Source organism: Camelus ferus, chromosome 6 (genome assembly GCF_009834535.1).
Source record: "Camelus ferus isolate YT-003-E chromosome 6, BCGSAC_Cfer_1.0, whole genome shotgun sequence".
Lineage (NCBI taxonomy): Eukaryota > Metazoa > Chordata > Mammalia > Artiodactyla > Camelidae > Camelus > Camelus ferus.
The window spans coordinates 58,472,086-58,494,950 of record NC_045701.1 but is presented as its reverse complement, the minus strand read 5'-3'; the positions used below and the strand labels follow the sequence as shown (position 1 = coordinate 58,494,950).

General features: G+C 43.5%; 1 protein-coding gene across 3 annotated transcripts in view; it reads right to left on the bottom strand.

Moving 5' to 3' along the window:
• The window catches only part of DAAM1 (dishevelled associated activator of morphogenesis 1), a 155,628-nt gene that overhangs the window by 55,457 nt on the left and 77,306 nt on the right, over nt 1-22,865 (bottom strand). For all 3 annotated transcript variants that reach the window (XM_032482118.1, XM_032482120.1, XM_032482119.1), the window contains exon 3: nt 18,853-18,942. In XM_032482118.1, the coding sequence (XP_032338009.1) occupies nt 18,853-18,942 (90 nt within the window). The remainder of the gene's footprint in view (nt 1-18,852; nt 18,943-22,865) is intronic.

Sequence of the window (22,865 nt, the reverse complement as noted above, 5' to 3'; positions counted from 1 at the left end):
GAACACTTCTTTTGAAATTACCAGGGGACACATTTTTAATAGGATCAAGTAATAATATGGAAAAACTGGTACAGTTTTTCTTTAGTTTAAGATGCTCTTACTAAGGCCCAAAATAGGCTGTGCAAAGGCCCATCAATTGTAAAGGACATGTTCTGTGGTTGTTCACTAGACCACAAATCACAGGCTGGAGCAACATGTATTTGGCCAACTGAAGCCATAAATCTCCATTCATTGTTACTAACCCATGAGGTTCTTAGATAATACTTGTTAGGAAAGAAAGACACACTCTCACTGTCTAGACTGGCTAAACATCCTCTAGCAGCATATAAAAGTACCATCAACTCAAAAACAGTAGAGACAAATTATGGTTTAACTAAATGTATTTCAACACAGAAACGTGCTGTTTCAGTATGATACCAAGTAAATTTCATTCTGATAATTTTCATTATAGACAAAAGCAACTAACTACTAATAAAAAACCCTGTTCCATTTTTAAAGAAAATGCTATTGGAAAACATGTTAACTATGATTGCATAGGCTCAAGAAATTCTATCTGTTGCTAATGATCAAAATAGTCACCTGCTGCATTAACTTGTCATTCCTATTCTAGATTTCATGGGTCCAGCCCTATGTACTAATGAACACAACAGATGTTAAATAAATTCACTCTGTACCTAGAATTTTTACAAGATTCTAGGCAGAAAGGGATAGACAGGTCAAAAATTCTATTCTCTTATGTACATCTCCATGTGTGTGGCATCTAATAAACTCCAGTGAATGACAGGAAACAGATGCCAACGTGGGTGAGACCAGGTCTAAGGTAAAGGGAAGGAGGAGCAGATAGGATGGAAGATGGAAAAATACTCTGTGGAAGGCCTTGCTTATAACTTTGCTAACTTTCCCTTTTAACTCCGTAATAGTATAATCAGCATCTTCTTGAAAGACGGCCACGATGAAGTGTGGAACAGCCAACTTTTCGTGTAAAGGGCCAGATCAGACATATTTCAGGTTTTGTAGACCACACAGTCTGTTCTAACTACTCAGTTCAACTCTGCCCATGTACAGCGTGAAAGCAGCTATCGATAACTTCCGTAACACATTATTTATAAAAACAGGTTACTGGCCAGATTTGGCCCATGGGCCATAGTTTGTCAACCCCTGGGCTAAATTAAGCTTGGCTCTCAAGAGGTGGGGAGGACATCAAAATCCCTACTCAGTTACCAACTATTTCCCATGCTTTCTCCTCTCCTTGAAGCCACTCTAGGCCCAGTGAACCCCCACTGTAAGTTAGGATGAGCTCACAAAGTATGTGGCATTTGCCCAGTAATTTGCACTTTTTCTAGAGAAGGAGCAGGACCCTCCATGTCTGAAAAGTCTACTTTCTCACCAAGCTCACTGCTCCCTGAAAGTAATCAAATCTCACTTTTTAAAACCACATAGAATCGTTAGGTCCTTTAAATCCTGATATTTGCCTCCAACTCTTTCCATCTTGTTCTTCTTTCACTGGGAAGAGAAAAATTAGTAGATCCACAGACTGGATTCCTGAGACTGCTGCTTTACTTACTCCTTCCAACACCCATCTCTGCCCCCAGCAGTGAGCTGAAACTATATCCTATATCCGAAGGTTGCCAAAGACAGGCAGTTGGTTTCAAAATAATTCCCATGTGGTTCCTGGGACTGCCAATCCTGGTTACATTTTTTTGGCCACTGCCACAATTACACATCCAGTGCATCCGCTGCCAAATCCGGTTGGGCCCACACAAGCACTGATTACAGAACAGCAGCCTCTTCATCTGCCAGGAAGTCCAACACCTCCTCCTAAGTCTCAGAACGTCAGTCATTTTCTGGAAAGACTAGAGGGTGATTTGCAATAACAATGGCTTTGATATTCAGCATTTAGAATCACAGAAGAAGAGCAAGCCTCCTTTCCTATTTTCCCGAGTGCTACAAAACATCTGTATGTTTTTAAGGCAGGCCATCACATAATTATACAGCTAGGTCTTTGACCCTAGAGACACTCTCCTCCCAGCTTCTCCTCACAGGGGTCCCTCACACGAGGTCACCAGCAGGTGACTGAGCATGTGTTCTCTGAGAGAAGGCTTCAAGGGGTCCACAAGCGTTTGGAACCGACGCTCTGTTAGAAAATTCACCTCATATTGAATTGACAGATGCCTCCTTGTAACTTCAAGCACTTGTTGGCCTTAGTTTTGCCCTTGGGAACTACACAAAGTAAGTCTAATTTCTCTACTAAACAGTAACCCAGCAAATATTTGAACAATCTGAATAAAGCTATTATGTCCTCCCAAAGTTGTCTCCTAACCAAGCCAAAAATTCTCCACTGGCGGAACAGGCAATGTTTATCCTCCTCAATTCATAAATAAGCTCCAGTCTTCCACAAGTTCATCACAGCCTCACGTCCACGATTTGGAAAAGTAACTCCAATAAATCCATCTGATTTCCTAAGAAAGGGCTCTTTTCATGTACTTGTCAGTGATGCTCAACTCTACACAGTCTCTCCAAGAAGAAACAGAACAAGTTCTTGCTCTCCTGATGGTCTGCAACAAATAACACTTATGATTTAGAATAAAAGACCCATATCGTATGAAACAGAAGTAAATGTGAACAGTCCTCATTTTACTGAGTATACATATTTTAACAAAGTTAGCCACAAACTCAACAGTAAAATTAGTTTACTTATTATAAGATTGAGGACCCTTTATCTCTAAAACATAAATATAAGTTAACAGAAACGAAACGGGTGAATAGGACCCAGGCTCACTAGCTGCCAAGAAACTTAGTGGGGTGTTTAAAGCCTTTTAGAGCCCTGGTTTTCAGGTCTCTAGGCTATATTTCTGCTGGCTCAGCTCCTCTCTCCTATACATCCTTCCCTTCAAACATCTTAGGAACCTCTTTCATGTATGAAGCCTGACTGCTGCTTCTGAACTTCTGAGTTCCGTTTCTTCCTCTTCTCTGGGGGATGCAGGTATAAAGTTTAGTAAAATTAATATATGATGCACATATTCCCATAGACAGCCTCCCCCTCTCATGGCATGTACTCCAGTTTCAAATATTATTAAAGTAGCCGCTCTATCAATTCTTTAAGTTTAAAATTCTATATTGATAAAGGATAATTTTTTAAAAGAAAAATCACGGCACAAACTCATACCAAAGATTTTGTTGAATTCAATAAATGAAGAGAACTGTAAGATGTTACAATAAGTTCAAAAGAAAATCTCAAGAGCAAAGATAGATAGATAAATAGATGGATATAAACATCAACTTATAAACAGATGCAAAACTGGTCAACAGGGCAACAGTCAATTGCATTCGATACAATGAGCATTTCAACAGACAAGAATCATTTGCACTGATACCAGTTTTTTTTTTTTAAACAATTTGCAGGTTTGTTAAATAGCCCAGAGACAGTGACAAATGGAGATCACTCTGAAGACTGCTACAGACGGAAGATTCAGCAAATTTTTTCTGGCATTTCAATATAACTACAGTTTAGCAGAAAGGAAGATGCATGACTAGTACTTCCTGGCTGAGGATGACATGGTCTACAAAGGTGTAACGTGGAAGCCAGGCTGTATGACTAATAGCTTGCACCAGACTCCTCACATCTAAATTACCTAAGTGCTCAGGCTTGCCCACAGCTTCTGCTGAAGAACACACCTACCCGATCCTGACCACTTCGCCTCAGTTTTGCCTGCTCCCCTTGCCCTGTCTGGGCTGGGTGGCATGGTTTCTGTTTGTGCACCCCTGAGTCTCTGAGTTGAAACCAGCAAGACTGTTCTGTGCTATCCTCTTTATACCCACCGATGCACCTGGTCCTCTCTCCTCCCCAGAAATCTGCTAGGCAAACAGCTAGAGTACTTCTAAGAATTCTGCACTGCTCATCAAAAGAAGCTGTGAGCTCAGTGAGTTAGACCCACTCCCCACCTCCTTCACACCTACCCCCAGCCAGAAAAAAAGCTACATTTGCCTACTGTTCCCTGGAGCCTGATGCCATGTAAGAGCCACACACAGCCTGGCTCAGGACCAGTACTGACACTACACTGATGAATGCAGGGCTTCTCAAGGGCAGGATGGGAACAGAAGCCCTCTGCTCATCGTGCTCAGAATTCACAGTGCTGAACTGAACCTAAAAAGTCATTTGCTTTCCTTCTCACTCATTTACTCATCCAACAATATTTATTGAGTTGTTTGATGGCCGAGGCACTGTTCTAGGTGTTAGTAAACATAAATGAAGGAACAGAGCTGCCTGCTATCCTTGCTAGTGATCCACAAGACGTATGAGAATATGTTTCCAAACTTGGGCGCTGGGAGCTTCTTAGATCACAGACTTCTTCTGACAATAGGTTCTCGGTCTTTTATAGCTTTACTCCCTCTTCATCATGATTAAAAGAAATAGTCAAGTTTTATTAACTCTCCTGCATTTTTACCAAACTCCAGTCTTTTAACAATTTTCTAACTTCAAAATAAAAATCAAGCGTAAACATTTCTAATCTCGACGAGGAAAACTACTTTGAAACATCTCCTTGATAACACAAACTGTTACATGAATATTTTTTATATGTCACCAGTGTTACTTATACTAGTACAAATCATCAAACATTTCTGAATGACCTGAAATGAGACACCGCACATCAAAAATCAGGCTTGGGCTATTTCGCAGCCAGTTATCATTTTTGTTCTGCCTAAAATCACAAACCCAAGAAAAGAGTGTCACTTTAAAGATGTCTAGTCTCTCTCTGAGGAACAGCAGCATTAAACAGAGAGTAACAATATGGCTTCAAGAGTAAAGACGCCAGCTGCATTTCTTACACAGCTCAGGGGGCCCAGTTTGATCAATACCCTCTTCTTCCCTGAAAAAAGCCTTGGCTGACTTTACAGAATTGAAATCTTCAAAACTCATATGCTACAGGATCCTGGGAGAAAATGCATTTCACGAGCTCATGTAGCTAAGAAAATAGCCACAATCCTTACCTAGAACTAAAAGCTGAGACATTTCAGTCTGTTTCCCAAACTATGAGACATTTATTTTATTTATTTTAACAAGTCATTTCTTTGGCAAAGCACTTCACGGCATGGACTATGACTGGAGCCTAAACATCTCAGTGTAACTCCAACATCTGAAGCCAATTTTAGTTGACAATTTCCCTTCACTTTTATTGCAAAGAAAAAGAAACACTCTCCAATTATTATTTTCAGAAATGATATGAGCCCACATTCCCCTGGTGCCTGTGACACAGAGGTGTGCAATGACATACAAGAAATTACTTCTATGTTGCTTGTTAAGAGTCAAGTCTTTGACCCACATGTCATGGAGTGCTAAGGTACACTGTAGTGTACAATGTAGTCCAGCTGGTTGGTAAATTAACATGTTTGGACACACATCACTAAACTATTATGCAGTGTGGAAATCCAATCAGTGGTGTCAATGGCCTTTGTTGCCTCACATCTTGCTACCAGATTTGCTACTAGACCAGCCTTTTAGAATGTCGTAAAGCAGGTTTTGATGTTCTGTAACCTGCTCTTGGGAAAGCAATCAAAGTGTGTTTATGATTTGCAATATAATGCTTAACACGAGACCATAAAGAGAAGGCTTTGGAAAATAGTAATTAAACTATAAAGAGAATCAGGGAAACAGGGAGCCCATAAAGGTATATTCCGTTCAGGGAAGCATTCTCAGGATGCCGTGAAAAATGCTATGGCAGGGTTAACTGTCCCCTAGAAGGAAATCATAGCTGTATTTCAGATTTTAAGCTACCATCGACTCTACAGTACACTACTTAATTAATGACAGCATTTCTGGCTAAGAGAAAGAGAAAAGCCTCAGTGGGGAGGTATCGCTGTCTCAGAAGTGTCTAAATGTGAGGATGTGGCGGGTGCATCTTAGAAACCGAGGAAACGTAAAATGCTTTTCCTCACCTATGGGGACAGATAAAAGGATGCTGTCTTCAGACTGCTCAAGTCAAATGCTGTCCCACAGTGCAATGAAGAATAATAAGCGAACTGTGAAGACATTAATTTAAAGTTGGTATTCTTCGGTAGACATTCTACTGTAACCTGTTTCTGGTTCCACACACTACTCGGTTCCTGGAGTATAAGGAATTTGGAGAGCCCCAAAGAGAAGTTATTAGTGGCACATTCTAACTTACACTGGAAGCTCAAAGCTTCTTCCTACTTCCCAAGGGAGAGAAGCTTTAAAATGCACCAACCGTAACATTGATATATTAGGTATGCCAGAGCTATTGGTGAAAAGAATAAAATGAAAAACTCAGGAAAAGTAGTTTTTTTCCTTCTTTGATCTCTCTTCCAAAGTGGATGCTTCCTTCCACTGACATCTTTCATACACCTGTCTCCTGGAGATGGTAAAGCCAGGCAGGCTTAGGGCAGTCTTTCTATGGAAGTAGGTGCACCTAGAGAATCTGCACAGAACCAGGGAGAGACCCATAGGAAAGCAGCACAGAATGTGGCACTTACGTACAACCATCATCTATAAGCCAGAGGAGCCCTCAAGGACTCCATCCATAACCACCAGATGCTTCTCCAAGTGCTCCAGGCTTCAACCCCTAGATGTTTAGAGTTAGTAATCAGATCAATCCTTTTGCCAGCTCTGCTTGGAGTTATTCATAGAGCACTCAGTTAATCAGGGAAGGAAGCCAGGGCCCAAAGGAATATTGAAACAAAGGACGTGTGCTGGTCTGGAGTGTCTCGTGTGCTACGTGTCCCTGGGCTGGTGATAACCAGGACAGGCAGCTAGTTCTGGATTCTCAGACATGAGATAGAGCCATACCCCTTTCCAGAGATCTAGCTATTACTGAGAACACTCATTCGATGTACAAATCTACACCTGCAGATGACAGAATTTTGTCAATGCAATGGAGTGGTGCCTACATGCTTCAACATACACAGGCAAGGGGCTCAAAGAGCCTTACGTAGTTGCATTTAGAACCAAGATTCCACAATAGCACTGTTGACAAGTACTCTGTGGCAAAGATTGAGAGCTCCAAGAGTGTCATGTGCTCCAAACTCAGCAATCAACACATGATGGAATTTGCCCTGTACCCGAGCTGTCAAACAGGAACTGTCAAAAGGAACCTGCGTAAGAATTCAGATTTGGAAGCCAAAGATAGCCCCTCGGCGGCATCTGAGAATGACTGTGCTAGCAGGGCTTCCGTTCAACCCAAGTTCCAAGTCTCTTCCAGTGACAGGAGTCGGAGCAGGAGTGCTCTCCCCTAGTGCAGCGCCATGCAGGCATGATGACAAGCAGAGTGAAAGCTGTGGGAGTTGCTTCTATAGCCCCCATTCCAGAGGGGAAGACAGAGCTCCACAGGACACACAACCCTCGCACTCCCCATGACTCTGTGTTAATTGGTTCATCCAATTAAGATATCTCACTCCATCCCAGCTATACATTGCTTATTTATTTTTATTGTTATTTGAAAGATGATAAGTGAACGCAACTCACAGGGTCATTCTCTGCCACACTCCTCCGCGCTGGCATTCCCTAATTAGAGGGAAAGCAAAGCTTTGGATAAAGGGTGTGACTCGCTGAAGAAATGCAAGTATGAGGAACCACAAAAGAGAGATGGCATCCACAAAGCAAGTACCTATTCACTGTTTTTACAGTGCTGCAAAGAACAGAGCAAAGTGCTTAGAAACCAAAGAATCAACAATCCCCAAATCCATGAACTGATGTGGACAAAGGAACTAGCTCAGATTTAGGCATGGAGGATAGACAGCCAGCAATGTTACACATCTCACTGTCTCAATATCCGAAGGAATCGAGGAGTACAGGAACGGGGAGAGGCTTTCACAATTTGTTTAAAGAGATGTTCAAGATAAAGATGCTCTGCTTAGAGGAGGAGACAGAGACCAGCTATGTGATGTCCCAGCCACCGCCAATGTGCCTGCTCGTGCAGACACGCCAATTCTGCACCTGCACTTTAGTCACCCACCAGGGAGGTGGCGGATGCCTCAGAGGAACTTTCCATGTTTGGTGATAGCATATATCGGTCAAGAGCTGGTGAAAGATAGAAACACAGTTTGCCTGGATCCGGACCTGAGGGTGCAGAGAAGTCCAAAGGAGAAGAACGGTGAACCACACACAGAGCAGTTTCCTTTGTAGTCCAACCAAATAAGCAGAATGCTGAGTGAACTGTCCATTTTTATGTCCTTCTAACATTCTGTACTTTTATCCAGCTTTATGGGTATTTGAGTGGAATGCTTTCGTTTTCCAAACCTTGAGTTTTTCTTTTTTAAATGAGTACTTTCTCATTCAGGAATTTTTACTTCAATTCGATTTGCTAAGACATATGGGAGAAAACTGAAGAGCTTGAATGACAGTTTCTTGTACCTGAAAATGGTCAAACTTACATTAAAGCGATTGATCAGGGCAACCAGATACGAGTTCCCTCCCCTAGGATAATAATAAGCTCTCAGATGGTTGAGAACTAATTCAATGCAGATATAAACTGTACAACCACTTTGGAAAGCAATTAAAGATAAAAATGTTCAAACCAAATGACCCAGTAATTACTGTCTGGGTGCCTATCCTAGGGAAATTTTTGAACGCATACACAAGGATGTTCATTGCAAATTTTTTTAAATAGTGAAAATTTGGAAATAAGCATTATCCAGAAGGGGATAAAAATAATTAAACTGTGGTGTGCTCATATAATGGAACATTGTATTGCAATTAAAATGAAGAAATACCATATACTGTCTATGAATATATACATTCAGAGTAAGAAAATAAATATATCAGCAAGGAAAAAAACACATACTACCTTCAGAATAGAGGTCACCCTTGGGCTTCAACTATATTTATGGAATTTTATTTCCTTCTTAAAAATCCATGGTTAATGTGATAAAATGTTAGCATTTGTTATACATAGGCCTTTAATATATTCCTTACTTTTCTGTATATACAAACATTTCACACCAAAAATTAAAAATCAGCCAGAAAATAATGGTTTATCTCATGACTTGGATAAGTTATCAGAGGTTTGTTAGTTTTCTTCTTTAGAAATTTTAGAGAATGCCAATTTACTGGAACCCAGAATGTCCACTTTGATAATTAAGGTTAAGATTCCTAACAATAGCAGCCACTATGGAAAACAGTATGGAGGTTTCTTAAAAAAAAAACCCAAAAATAGAACTATCATACAACCTAGCAATTCTACTCCCAGGTATATATCTAAAAAAAAAAAAAACCAATTTGAAACAATACATGTACCCTAATGTTCACAGCAGCTTTATTTACAATAGCCAAGATACGGTAGCAGTGTAAGTTCAACAGAAGAATCGATGAAGATGATGTGGTGTATTTATACAATGGAATATTCAGCCATAAAAAAGAATGAAAATTTTGCCATTTGCAGCAACATGGATGGACTTGGAGTGCATAATTATGTTAAGTGAAATAAGTCAAACAAAGACAAATATTGTATGATATCATTTATATGTGGAATTGAAAATATGCAACAAACTGTGAATGTAACAAAAAAGCAGCAGACTCACAGATACAGAGAACAAACTAGTGGTTACCAGTGGGGGGGGGGGGTGAGCAGTACAAACTATTTGGTATAAAATAAGCTACAAGGGTGTACTGTATAGCACTGGGAATATAGCCAACATTTTATAATAACTATAAATAGAGTATAAACTTTAAAAATTGTGAATCACTACATTGTATCGTAACTTCTCTTCAATAAAAAAAGACTCCTAACATTAACAGTATCTGCAACTGTGTTGAAACATTCTTTTATTATCTCCTCAACACTGACATTTTATTTTAATTTAATTTCAGAAATCATACAGTTAGAATGCACTATTGGATTATAATGCTGCAACTCAGAACAAATTTTGTTGCTGAACTGAGAACTTGTGAATCCAGTTTATTTTGACCTAATAAGTTTCTTATTGGGGAAAACTGACTTGGTGTTGTGTCTGACAAGGGACTTCCCCCCACTGCCAACAACAGGAGTAGCAATGTTTTCATCTAGAAATATTCTTTAGTCTTCTTATTTTGAACACTGAAGGTATTTACCAATCACTTGCCTTTCCCAGGCCACAAAGAAGGAGCTTTAATTTTATTTAAAAACCAGCCTGATCCACAACAGAGTTTATCTGGTGTTCCCAACTGCCTGCCTGGCAAGCGCAATGAAGTAATAAGCATTTCCACGGGCCACCCCAGCCAGCAGGGGCGGAAGCGCTGAAGTGGCCACATGGATGAGAGGAGAAAAGAAGTGGACTCAGAGTCTGACTTCCTCTGGGCCTCAGTCTCCCCAGACATCAGTTAAAGGTGCTCCTGAAGTCAGATTCAGGGCCTCCTCCAGCAACTAACAGGCCGCACGTTGGTCACCACAGCCCTAGAACTTTTGACATATATGGGGCCCCTTTTTACCAATTTCTGATGCTAACAGTAAAGATATTCTTGGTCTCTTCCCTTATCTACGGTGTATCCTCCTAACTTACTATCTCCACCTCTGAAACATCCTGTGTATCAGCTAAGGGAAAGGTGTTTTTGAAATCCTCACTACCATTCCGAGAAAACCAGGTATCGTTCTTTACTAATATGGAGATAAGCCCCAGGTTCGTATGAGTGGCACCAAGCAGAAATCCAGTCCTTAAACACTGTTTTGATTGTTGTCACCATCAGGGACACTGCCAGTGGTGACAGCTAACATTACCACGCCCCCAAGTTCTCTGACAGCTTCGAAACCATACTGTCTCAAATTCCACAACAATCTTACAAAACTGATCTCACTGTACAGAGGAGAAGAGAGAAATTAGAGGGGTTAAGAAATATGCCCCAGGTCGTACAGCTAGCTAATAAATGGGGCATCCTACCTTCACCAGTTGCCCTTTGATGGCCTCTAACTATGCAAAGTCTTTCTCAGTGATAGTACTCAGCTTCTATTTATCTTAGATAAAATAGTGTCACACACATTATGGTACAATTTAGAACGATTCTGAGGGACAAACATAACTTTGGAAGCTTGTAGGCAGATCCATCAATTTAAAGACTTTTGGAGACAATCCACCCCAAGGGAGGTCCTCTCACTGACAGTGTCTCAAGCCTGCAAAACAGAGGACCCTACAGGACTAGAATGTAGCACTGCAACAGAAGAATCTAGAAGTTGTCCACAATCTTTTAGACATAATCACTTCACCAAGCACCAGAGAAAAGAGACGTGTTTTGGTTCATCCTGTGGGCGAGTTTGCTTACTGCTTCCTCATTAATGAAGCTGGGTCAACATTAATGAAAACACCAACTGTGCGTTTCGGACCATGCTGGACAAACCAAGGTAGGGGTGGTAGTAGGCATAACTGGAATGATAGAACTGGGGACACTGGGAGGAAAAATACCCCAGACTGGTATTATTGAACAAAGGGATTATAGGAAGATGAGGCAAATAAATACTCATGAACCAACTGCCCTTTATTGGAACACAGCTTTGGTTTAAGGGCTTCCAGAGGCAGAGAATCTTGAATTGTGTACTCCAAATCTAAAATCTGGTGTGCACTTTGATAGTACTGGGCTTTTGTAGTAAAAAGAAAATAGACAGAAAATAGGTCACTGGCTATGAGGTTATGCTACTTAGAGGGGAAAGGGCCATGAGAAACATGCCTTCACTGAGTATCTTGGCAGAAAACAGAGGAGAGCTTGTCAGGGCCAAGATTCACCCCATTTTCACAGTCACTGCCTAAGAGATAAATGGTATTGAAAAATTCAGGGTGGTTTTCAGATTCACCTTTGTTTTAATCATTCTCCCAGGGAAGAGTAAATAGAGAAAGAAAAGGGTCCCTGGGCTAAGGGGGGGAAAATGCCATGGTTATCTTGACAACACAAGCAGTAGTTAACATTTTAAATAATATTTATTTTTCCTCCTAATTTCAGAGAAACATGTGGTGGCGTAATGTTCACGTTGACGAGGCTGAACCAACTTTCCTACATCCTTTCTTGTAGGTGTACGGGTAGGGTGAGCCACAAAAGAGACTCTTATGGGATGCGTAGAGGGTGGCAGTGAAGCAGCAGCCATTCTGTAGTCCAGGCGCTGTCCTTTATCTGCTGGCTCACCTTGGTGTGAAACAGCAGGCAGGTCTGCAACTGTTCCACCTTCCCCTGCATCTTCCTCCAGCTTCTCCTGGGCTGAGTGAGTGAGTGAGTGAGAGAGAGAGAGAGAGAGAGAGAGAGAGAGAGAGAGAGAGTGTGTGTGTGTGTGTGTGTGTCTGTCTGTCTGTCTGTCTGTCTATTGAGCTCTATGACCAATGGATGGCTCAGGCTTCTGCAGGACACCCACGTCAGGGTCAGGAAGTGAACTGCCACAGGCTTCAGTCTGTCCCCGTGGGCACCAGCCTGTGTCTGCTCTTCCCCACTTTACATCCACCCTCCTTCCCAACTGCCTATTCCAGGGACATGACGCTCCAGCATTAGAAGCAAATACAGCAGCTTTATGGCGAGTGCTTAGCCAGCTTCCGTGATTACAGAAGGGTTCATCTCTCTGTTCTGCCTGTGTGGTTCCCCCAGCAGTCCTGCTTTTCTGACTGAAACCTGACAGATACAAAATATATTGTATGTATTTTTTAAAAGAGCAATTTTATTTTTACAACTAGAAAAAAACTTATTCCAAGGTAGGAGGGAGAACACTGTACTGTGGAAAATTTGGGAAATATCTGTATAAAGAAAAAAAGTATATCAAAATAAACCACCCACAATCTCACCAAACTATGGTTTCTGTCTGTCTGCCTACCTCTGTATCTACTCTTTTGCAAACTTTTGATCGTACTGATTACAGTTTTGTATCTTTTTTTAAACCTTATCATTACATGCTGAGCAGTTTCCCATGTCATTAAAATTTCTCTGAAAACATGACTTTCCAACAGCAGCAAGACATTGTTACGGTTGTGTACTATAAATATAACCATCCCCCTTTAATATGGTCACCATCCTCGGCTTTCAGGGGCAACACTGCAGAAAACACCTCACACGCAGTTCTTTGCCTGCATCTTTCATCACTTTCATGGGATCAACTCCAGGAAGACGCATGTTTCGGGCGCTAGATACATATCATCAAATGGTTTTGGCCACCATCCTCAGGTCAATAGGCATCTCATATTTATGCCAAGGTTCAAAATACTCATCAACAGTACAGCAGGGGCATCCATGAGCCAGAACCAATGATGCAACACAGAAAGAGGGTCCTGGAGTCCCCTGCTGTGTCATGCCAGAAATTAACCGTCCAGTTCCCGAGTCATGGGGGAAGACTGGCGGGCCCCTAGGGATTGTCAGATTGTCAGGGCGGTTTTTATTGGGAGGGCTTGAGGCAGCTGCTCTGACCAACCGGAAGCTGGCAATGCTTTGACAGACATCACACACTCACTGGGGTACAGCCGGTGAACATCAGCCCGAGCTGGAGCTTTCACCCGACTTCTTTTCTCCAGGCTGAACAAACAAGTTGCTTCAGTCTTTCCCCACAGTGTCTTCATTTTTCAAAAGCGTAAGCCTCTCTACAGATTTCCTAACAAGCCCTGCAGACTGTGTTTAGTAAAGCTCAGACTAAGCCAAGAGTCTAAACTTGACCTCTGACACACTGGCAGAAGGGACAAAGAACAAAGCACAGATCAAGAGGGAAAGTGTACAGAGCATGTGAACACAGCTCAACTGTTGGGAAAGGAGCCTGTTTCTACACGATGGGATGAACGCCTGACAACATCAGCCGCCTCACTGGATCACCCCCAGGAGGGATCCAAGTGGTGAGGGAACCGTCTTCTCAGTCACACACTTACACCCCAGGGCTTGCTGGCTCCTTCCTCTGTGCCCCAGAGCCTGTCTGCTCACCTAGTGTGGAGCTTATAAAGAGACTTGGCAATCATTTGATTTTATCTGCTTCTCCTACCTAGACCATCCACTCCAGGAAATCCGACTTCTGTGTTTAGTCATCCTCAGAATCTAGCTGAGAGTCTGCCCCAGAGGAGGTACTCAGTACACCACCAGGGTGGCTCACATGCCAACGAGCCTTTTACCAACTGCACTGCTTCACTGAGAGAAGCACCAGATCCTCAAAGCCTGCTGTTTCTTCCGCTTTCAATCTGAGATTATACACACAACCCCATCTCTCCTCGCCAGGGAATATGTATGGAAGGCAGGATTTTTCAGAGCCTGGAGATTCCCACTGTCCTCCAGCTCCTGTGCTTCCCTGATCTAGTCTTCAGAGAAGGAGCGGGGGAAAGACAGACCAATTTTATTTCTAATCATTGTTACTTCTGCCACATTCTGTAATCTCTTGGCACCAAGAACACAAATGCCAACTGGAATCCATTAGCAAGTGAAAACTCAATTAAGAGATCAAGCCAGGTACTTTAAGAAAGCCTAGAAATACAGTTAGTGAAATCTAGTTTCTCCATTTTACTGGCTCCTCTCCCAAATCTTGACATCTAGCAAGCTGGGCACCTGAAAACCGAATCTCACTCTCCTGTGCATTCAAAATAACCACAGCACAGAAGAGAAGACCTAATGTCTCTTCCCTCTCAAACCTTCCAGGTCGAAAGTCCAGCGCCTGCTCCTCGCCCCAGCCTACCCACAGCAGCTTCTCGTCAGGAGGCTGGGAACAACCAGAGGATTAACGTCTCATCATCCCGCTTCCTGGCTTTCCAGCTGGTTCGTTTGACAGCAGTGCAGAAGACCAATGGTTCCTTTCGTCTTTAATTTCACTACTTTAGGGTATGTGCCTTTAAATCCGGGTTTTGATCAAACTACTTCCTCTCTGCAATCCAAACACAGGAGGGCCTCAACTCTCCAGGATCTGAAAGAACGCATCCCGATGAGATGACCATTCACCACGCAACCAGAATCTCTGTGTGTGGTGAAAGGAAAATTCCTTCTCGTGGGGAGGAGTGGGGAAGCGATCCAATTAGGACATGCAACCCAAGTAAAGGGAGTGAGTGAAGGGAATCCACTGAATTTTGAGCTACTTTTCCTAGATGTCTTCAAAGCGTGCCTAGCACATGATCAGCATGTCCCACAAAGCTTCACAGCTGACCTGCAGCCAGATCAGACGAGACTCTTGAGTGATTTAACTAACCTAGAGTCAAACAAACTCAGCAGCAGTGAAAACCCACCTTCTCCAAAGGATACCTCAACAGACACAGAAACGTAATGTGGAGAATCCAGAGCCTTTTACTTCAGCCTTGGCTCCGGGATCAGACATGGAAGAAGGAAAAATTCAGCGCAGTCATCAGATTCTGGTCTTTGCCTCAAATATCTGAGCTCACAACTTCTAACATCTTCTAACCCTATTCACTTACTTTGTAAACTCTGAAGCTCAACAAGGGGGAAAAAGTATTTTCTGGACACTTAGGAGGACTGGTTAAGTGACACAATTAAGGGCAACTGCCCCTGCAAAGAACTGTGATTAAAGAAGATTTCTGCCTGGGCTGATAAGACCGCTGTTGCCATAATACGGTGTACACACCATCTTAGTTTCTCCTCTCTGAAGACCTACTCCGGGCTTTTCCCAGGGTTTAAAAATCATGTTAACAATAAGCAAATACAGCATGGCCAGATGCCTTTCGTGGTCAGATGGTTCATTGTTTAAAAAGCTTCAGTTTAAAATCCAAAAGATTGTTAACAGATGCAGTTTCTGGCTAGAGACTGGGAAAAACCTCACTTAAACAAAAGAGTATGTTGTGTTTGGAACTGAAAGGGAATTACCTTTAAAGATAAGAACCACAAACATTTCCTATTTGAAAATACCCCCAGCCCCACCAACAGAACCTTTTTTTGGACCTTTCAGAAAAGTTTAAAAAAAAATTTGACAGTGGATGGCGGCATATGACAAACCATGGCTGACCAACCAGTCCCGTCATTTTTACAGACTTGTTTGGACTTTTGACAAGGCCACAACATCCATCTCTCGCTCTCCCCCAGATTACTCAATTAGGCAAAATTCCCATTAATTTCTTTCCAATTCTTTTAGCCCAGAAATACTTCTGCAGCTTTCATTTTGGCTCTGGAAATGGGTCTTCAACCAGGGGACTCAGATAGAGCCGTCTGAGAAATGAAGGCCAAGCTTGATAAGCAGATAGCCACTGCTGGGACTCAAGGCCCTGCTGGGTGGACAACAGCCACTTGGCCAAGAAAGGCCTGGCCCCATCTTCAGTTCCCAGCCCCGTTCGCCTCCAGGGCTGCTGTGCCCTTTTCCACAGAAAGCCTGCTTTTCACCAACTCATGTGTCTGTTTCTGCTGGCGTTTGTGGGCCCTTACTCCACGGCTTCACTATGTGTGAGAACAAACGTCTGTGGTGCCCTGGGTTCTAATCTTGGAAGATGGAAAATCTGAAGAAGCCTTGGGGGTGTATCTTTCCCTTGGCCTGAGAAATGGATGCAGTGGGGCTTGCTGGTGACGAGCCTGATTTGAAAAGACTATGCAGGACAGGGTCCAAGGGAAACAGTCTGTTCTCAGTGTTAAGGACGGCCACCACGGGCTCCCTTCTGAGAATGGGCAGCCTGCCCCTTAGGAGATCATATGCTCTGAAGACAGGCAGACATCGTGCCCTTTTCGGACTTAGGTTTTTGTGTTCTTACTCATTGTGTTATTTCCCGATTTATTACAGTGCCCCAAAAGGTCAGTTTCAGACCAAAGCACTGTACAGTTTTAACAGTCTGAGAAGCTCTAATCAAGAAAATCCTTAGTCAAGCCATTTTAAAGTAAAGGCGGATCTCTAAGCCCATGGGATTCCCCAAGGAGTTAAGACGACTTTCCCAGTCAGCCACACCACTACTAAGTCACAAAAGGAACCCAAGCTGCTGTAATGAAGCTAGCAGGAGAATTCCATTCCCAGAGGTCTGCGCAATCGGGCCAGGTACTTGCAGGAAGGGCCCATCCATCCGGAAGTGGGATTCTGAGCCCAGTGGCCACATCCACATCCATCCTCCTACAAAAAGGCCACCCCCGCCAAGCATGCAGGAGACAAGATATCCAAGGGGATCCGATAGACCTGGAAACTGAAAAATGAGCAGCAGCTGCGAGCCCAAGGTCATTACTATCCTCCAGGGTTCGCCTTTTCTAATCTAAGGGGCAGTAGTTTCCATGATTAACTTTCAATTGCTGTCCAGGGTGTAATAAAATCTGGGAAAGAAGGAAACTTTCCCCTCAGTAAGCTGCTCCCATTTTCCTGCCCTTGTTTTTCCTCCAGTGCATATTCTCAATCCCCACTTCACGTTGTTTCCTAATTTTGAGAAAAAAAGATCTGCACTCGGGTGAGCCAAAAAGGACAACGTCCTCTGTGTACTCAGGCGCTCGTGGGTTTTTCTTTCTCAGTCCTAGGGCTCTAGTCTTTAAGACAGCTGCATGAAAAGTTCTCTTTCTTTCAAGACCATACAAATATCATCATTTTCAGAACAGAACACATTGTATTTTTGTTCTAAAATCCTTTCATTTTAAGATGTTTCCTGAGCCATGACCATCAGTTCAACAGACGAGAGGTTTTCTAGTTGGTAAGATGTGCACAAAGAGAAAGAGGACAGACTTGCTCACAAACACATCTTACTGGCTACCACTGGATCAGAAACCCTGAAGGCTCCAACTTGATTGGATCTGATAGTGGCTCAGAAATCATCCTGAGAGGCTAGAGCTGGACACGTCTCTCAGCAGAGGCCCCAGGGACTAAAACCCACACGTAATTTTATCAATGACAACAGCTCAGGTGGAAAATCAAATGTGCTCTAGGTTGTTTTGAGAGTTCGGCATAACACTCGTAACAGCTCAGTGGTTCCTTCACCATACCTTCACTTCAGAGCGGCAGATGCTGGAGGTACAAAAGTGAGCGAGATGCGGCGCCTCCCCATAGGGTCTGACGGCAGAGGGACACAGGCAGGCCCGCTGCTGGAAAGACGCCCTGGGACGGGGACATGCCAATGCCACAAGGCCGCACAGAGGGGGCAGAGGTGCCAACAGGCAGCTGTGGGGGGCAAATGAAAGCCCCCAAATGCATACTAGTCCCCTGAGGAAAGGTTTCCCTGCTTCCAGAGGTGAGTAACCAAGGGTCCACTCCAATTGGAGAGGTAACATTTCTCTCAGGGGCTTGCCCTGCCCTTTCCACTGCCCCGTCTTGATTCAAGTCTCTCCTAGAACAGAAGGGAAAGTGGCAGTCCCTGGGGCGATGCCTGGTGCCACGGGGGCTAGGGAAGAGGCAGGTATTCTTACTGCCCCCAATACCCTTTCTCTCCTTCTCCAAAGGTACCAGAACCCCCTGGCTTTCAAGTGTGGGTGACCACTAGAATAAGACCGGAGTGTGGCCATGTAGCGAACATGGGACACGAGGGGAATTTGGGTGTGTAACTCCCAGACGTGGCCCTGCGAGCCAGGGTGGGGACTTTGTGCCTTTCCCTTTCCTCCATTCCTAGTTTGGCATGTGAAATGGCTGGAGAGGACAGGCCACAGAGACGGCAAAATGGAAAGTGTTTAGAAGCTAGTCACAGAGGGTTCGTGAACTACAACTGTGAACCACAAAGCTGGTCCTAACCTAACTACATAAAAGCTCTCGTGTAAAGGAGCTGGGGAAAACACTTCGATCTTCTGTGAGCTGATGTCACTTGGGGTCTCGCTTATGCAGGGTTATGATTAATGGTATGAGGCAGGGGGTCTGATGTATTGATAAAAACAGCATCCAAGGAATTGGCCTTTTGCTGCATGTCGCACCAAAGCCACTACAGGACACAGTCAACCTGGGTTTTACGTTCTAAAGAGCTGTCTGAATTGTGGTGGCGAAATGGGAGAGCAAAGGGAATCCAAAACGTTCATTTTCCAGTTAACCATAATCATCATGAGTAGCTTACCTTTTTCTTACTACAGTATATTTGCCATTTTTTCTCTGCTGGAAGTGCAAACATGGCTTCCCGGTGTTTGTCTGTGAGGTCGAGTTCATCCTGAGAAGAAAAACAATAATTATTATTTCACAGATTAAATGTTCTTCCTATTGGGGAAGTTATCAGCTTCATCAGGGTGAGAAAAAAACAAAATAAAAAGAACACCAACACGTATTTAAATGAACTGGGGAAAAACAAGAAGCTAAGTCGAGGTGTAGGCTACAACCATTAAGAAACCAGGTCCTTGGCCCAGGTGAGGCACTGGGCACGGCACGAAGGCCGGGGCACAGCCCTACGCCTACCGCAGGGCGCGGAAAGTGGGCTGGGCCTGGGCAGAGCTGTCCTAGGTCTCCATGCACTGCCGTACAGCGCCCATCGAAACTTAAAGGCCATTAAAGCCCCAGAGTTAGAAGGATTTAATCTTACTATAGATGAGGGTTTGGTAGGGATGGATCCACAAACACTGATGATCAGGATGGGCCCTGAGGGATATGATGAAAGGAAGGGAGGAACAAAACCGAAGGCCGGGATGTGGTAACAGTGTGGAGTGTTGGGGGACACCGACCAGCTTAGCTGAAGCACTGGGTTTATACAAAGAAGCATTAGATAAAAGATTTGAGAGGTAAGGAGTGACCAGGTTGTGGGAAATCTTAGATGCCAGATTAAGGAGTTTATTTTCTTGACCAAGAAGAGCCAATGAGGGTTCTGAGCAAGGGAGTGACATCTGTGTCCTCATAAGCACCACCAATAAATACAGTATTAAGTACTTGCTGTAATACAGCTGGGGGAGACTTTGGAGGAAGATTGGGTAAGTAACCTGCTCAAAAACCACATGCCTGGTAAATGATACGGTATAAGCCTAGAGCTGTCTGACTCCAGGGCCCAGACTCCTAGCCTCTCAGATCTGTGTCTGGAAACATTAATTTTACAGTGGTGTGCGGCTTAGATTGGACACTAAGGGAAGGCAATTTATGAACATACATAACTAATGAACAACAATGGGATAATGACTATTAAGTGCATAGAGAACAGTTCTTGGCATTTAATAACTCAATCCATTGTCAACACTATTACTGGTATTGAGCGTCTGGTACATTTTCATTCCTGTAGGGGAAAGTTATCCAGTTAAGGGCGATGATGGATTGATGGGTGTAAGACATTTTCAAGTGCTATAGAGTAAGGCACAATAAGGTTCAGATACCTGAGGCGTCTAAACGGGCCCCCCTGTGAATGCCTTCAGTGTGTACCTGCAGCTCTGTCACCTATGGACAACGGCCACACACCTTATACTCCTGCCTCCGTTTGGTCATCAAGTCCTATTACTTCTTCCTTGGAAAATCTCACAATTTTCCCTTGGTTTTACTTCCAATAAAACCACCCAAACTTACACCCTCATCACCTCTCCCTTGGCCTCCGGCACCAGCCTCCCCACTGTTCCTCCTTGCCCCTCCAAGCCATCTTACAGCACAGCCACAAATACATGAAAGCAGTGGTCCTCTGACCTGAGTGAGCAACAGAATCACCTGGAAGGCTCCGTAAGAAGGCTCCTTAAATCACTGCCCAGCATTGAGGACTGAGCGGATGGGAGCAAGTGCAAAAAATGTCATTCGTTTCACACTGCCTGCAGAATGAATGATACATTCCACGGCCTGTCTTTTGAGGTCTTCCGTGTACAGCCCCAACTTAATTGGCCAGGCTTGCTTTTGGTTATCCCCTTATGCCCTGTCTTGTTAGCACCTGCACCTCTGGGGCCTGGCCACACGAGGTCTGAGACATGTTCCATGCCAGGGGAAATTCTTCATCTCGCTGAGCCTCTGCCTCCTTGTCCTGGGGATGGACATGTCCTTTCACCTGCAGACTGTGTGAGGATTAGCAACATCAGCTAAGCAGGTGGTGACGCCCGGCACAGGGAGGGGCGACGGTACTGTGGTTATTAGTCTCGTCACCTAAATACAAATCAGGTGCTATTTTCTTTTAACAGCAAGGTAAACAGTTAAGTCACTAAAATACACACCCACACACTATTTACACCCTAACCATAAGAAACTAGTTAAGAATTTCAGTAATGAACAACCAGGGAAGGAAAGAAAAATATTTACAGAAAATTCCATTCTAAGGGAGCATTTTAAAAGTGTTAAAATTTCAGCATGCAATGGGCATATATGTGAAGCAATTATTTTTCTTCCTTTCTTCCTTTTTTAATTTCCTGTAAGTAACACCTGCTTTTACCTCTTGATGAATGGTGGTGGGGGGAGAATGGTGATATAAATCACTTTGCAACAATGAAAGGTTTTGGCAGGTTGGGGAGGGGTGGGGGGTCAGGTTAGCTATTCAAATAGCTCGAGAATCTGGTGTTTAGTTTGGGGGAAAGGTCTATGATTTGGGAGAGAGAACAGTGCTATTAATATTGTATCCCCTACTATACTACAGCGCTGTGTTTTTGCCACTTGAGCAGAGGTGTGAAGAAATGCGTGAATCCTAAAACCTAAAAATTCACAGAAAAGTACTAATATTACCAGATTTCGCTGTTAGAGGTAGAAAATTTCTGCTCCTGCTGAGACCCAGAAATGACCAATTTTGAACTGCGAGACCCCAGCTGAACTAGGACTTCAGGGCAGATGGTTTCAGGCAAGGAGAGAATTTTCATGAAATAAAAAAATGAAAAGTTACTATAGGGCCTCTGGATATAGTTTTGTATTACAGAAAAGAAATGGGAAGAAACAGATACTGCTAATAGCAACAGGTAACAATTACTGAACACTTTGTGTGTGTTTAGTGGCAGTGTTATATATGGATTAATTTAGTGTAACCTCTCAACAATCCTATAAAGTGGGTAATATTACCCCACTTTCCAGGAAGCTGAATCAGAGAGATTAAACAGCCTGCTCAAGGTTAACAGAGCGAGTAAACAGTAGAGGAGGAATCTGAGGCTAGACTGTCTGGTTCCAGAACCCACGTTCTTAACCATAAGCCTGTTCATTCTGTTGCTCCTTCAGCAGGTGGGCAGAACCACGACACTGATGTGAGTTGCACTCACAGCCTGGTGAGTGTCTGTTCACACACAGAGGATTTTACTGTCAGACACTCCTGAGTTCCAGGTCTGGCTCCTCTGGGTTATGTAACCTTCAAGTTCCTTAACCTCTGAACTTCAATTTCTTCACATGAAAAATGAGAATGATAATATATACCTGACGGACTTCTCCCAAGGATTCATTTATGCACCCAAAACATTTTCTGAGCATCTACTAAACGTCATTCATTGGGCTAGGTGTAGGGGAGAGAAATGTATCCCAGAGCTCATGTGCAGAAGGGAAACCAAATAATCCCACCAACAGAGGGCTGATCACACAGGGGGCTGAGCTCTGAGAGCCCACCTGCTGTGGGGAAAAGGGGCAGTGAAGTCTGTGAGTGACATGAGATCAGAGAAATGAATAGAAATTAAATAGGGAAAAAGCCCTGCAGACAGTGAACAACAGCCTTGCAGGCCACTGTGAACTTTGGTCTTTATCTTCATAGCAATCGGAGGTCACTCACTGGCAGGTCCGAGCGAGGAGGGTGACACAGATGAAATCAGATAATAACCGGGAGTGCCTAGGCACGATGCCCAGAGTGTAATGAGACCCCCACCTCCATTCCAAAAGTCTCTCTGCTCTGACTCACTCCATTTTAATAATGTGGCTGAAACAAGCATGTTAAGACTCCAAGAGACTATCACACAGCCCTAGAGATCTATCAGCACTTACTGGATGTCCTGTCCACTCTAGGACCACAGCCAGACATTATAAAGAATGTGAAGACGAACAACAGACCCCGATTTCACGGAGTTCAGGTTCAAGTTAGGAAGACCAGATGATAGAAGGCTTCAACAGTGCCTCTTCTTTTCAGGATAAAGTCCAAATTCCTTAGCTGGTAGGGAGGGGCCCTTCATGTCATGGCCTCTGCTGACCTGCCCCAGCTCTAACCTCCTCCACTCCCTCCTTTCT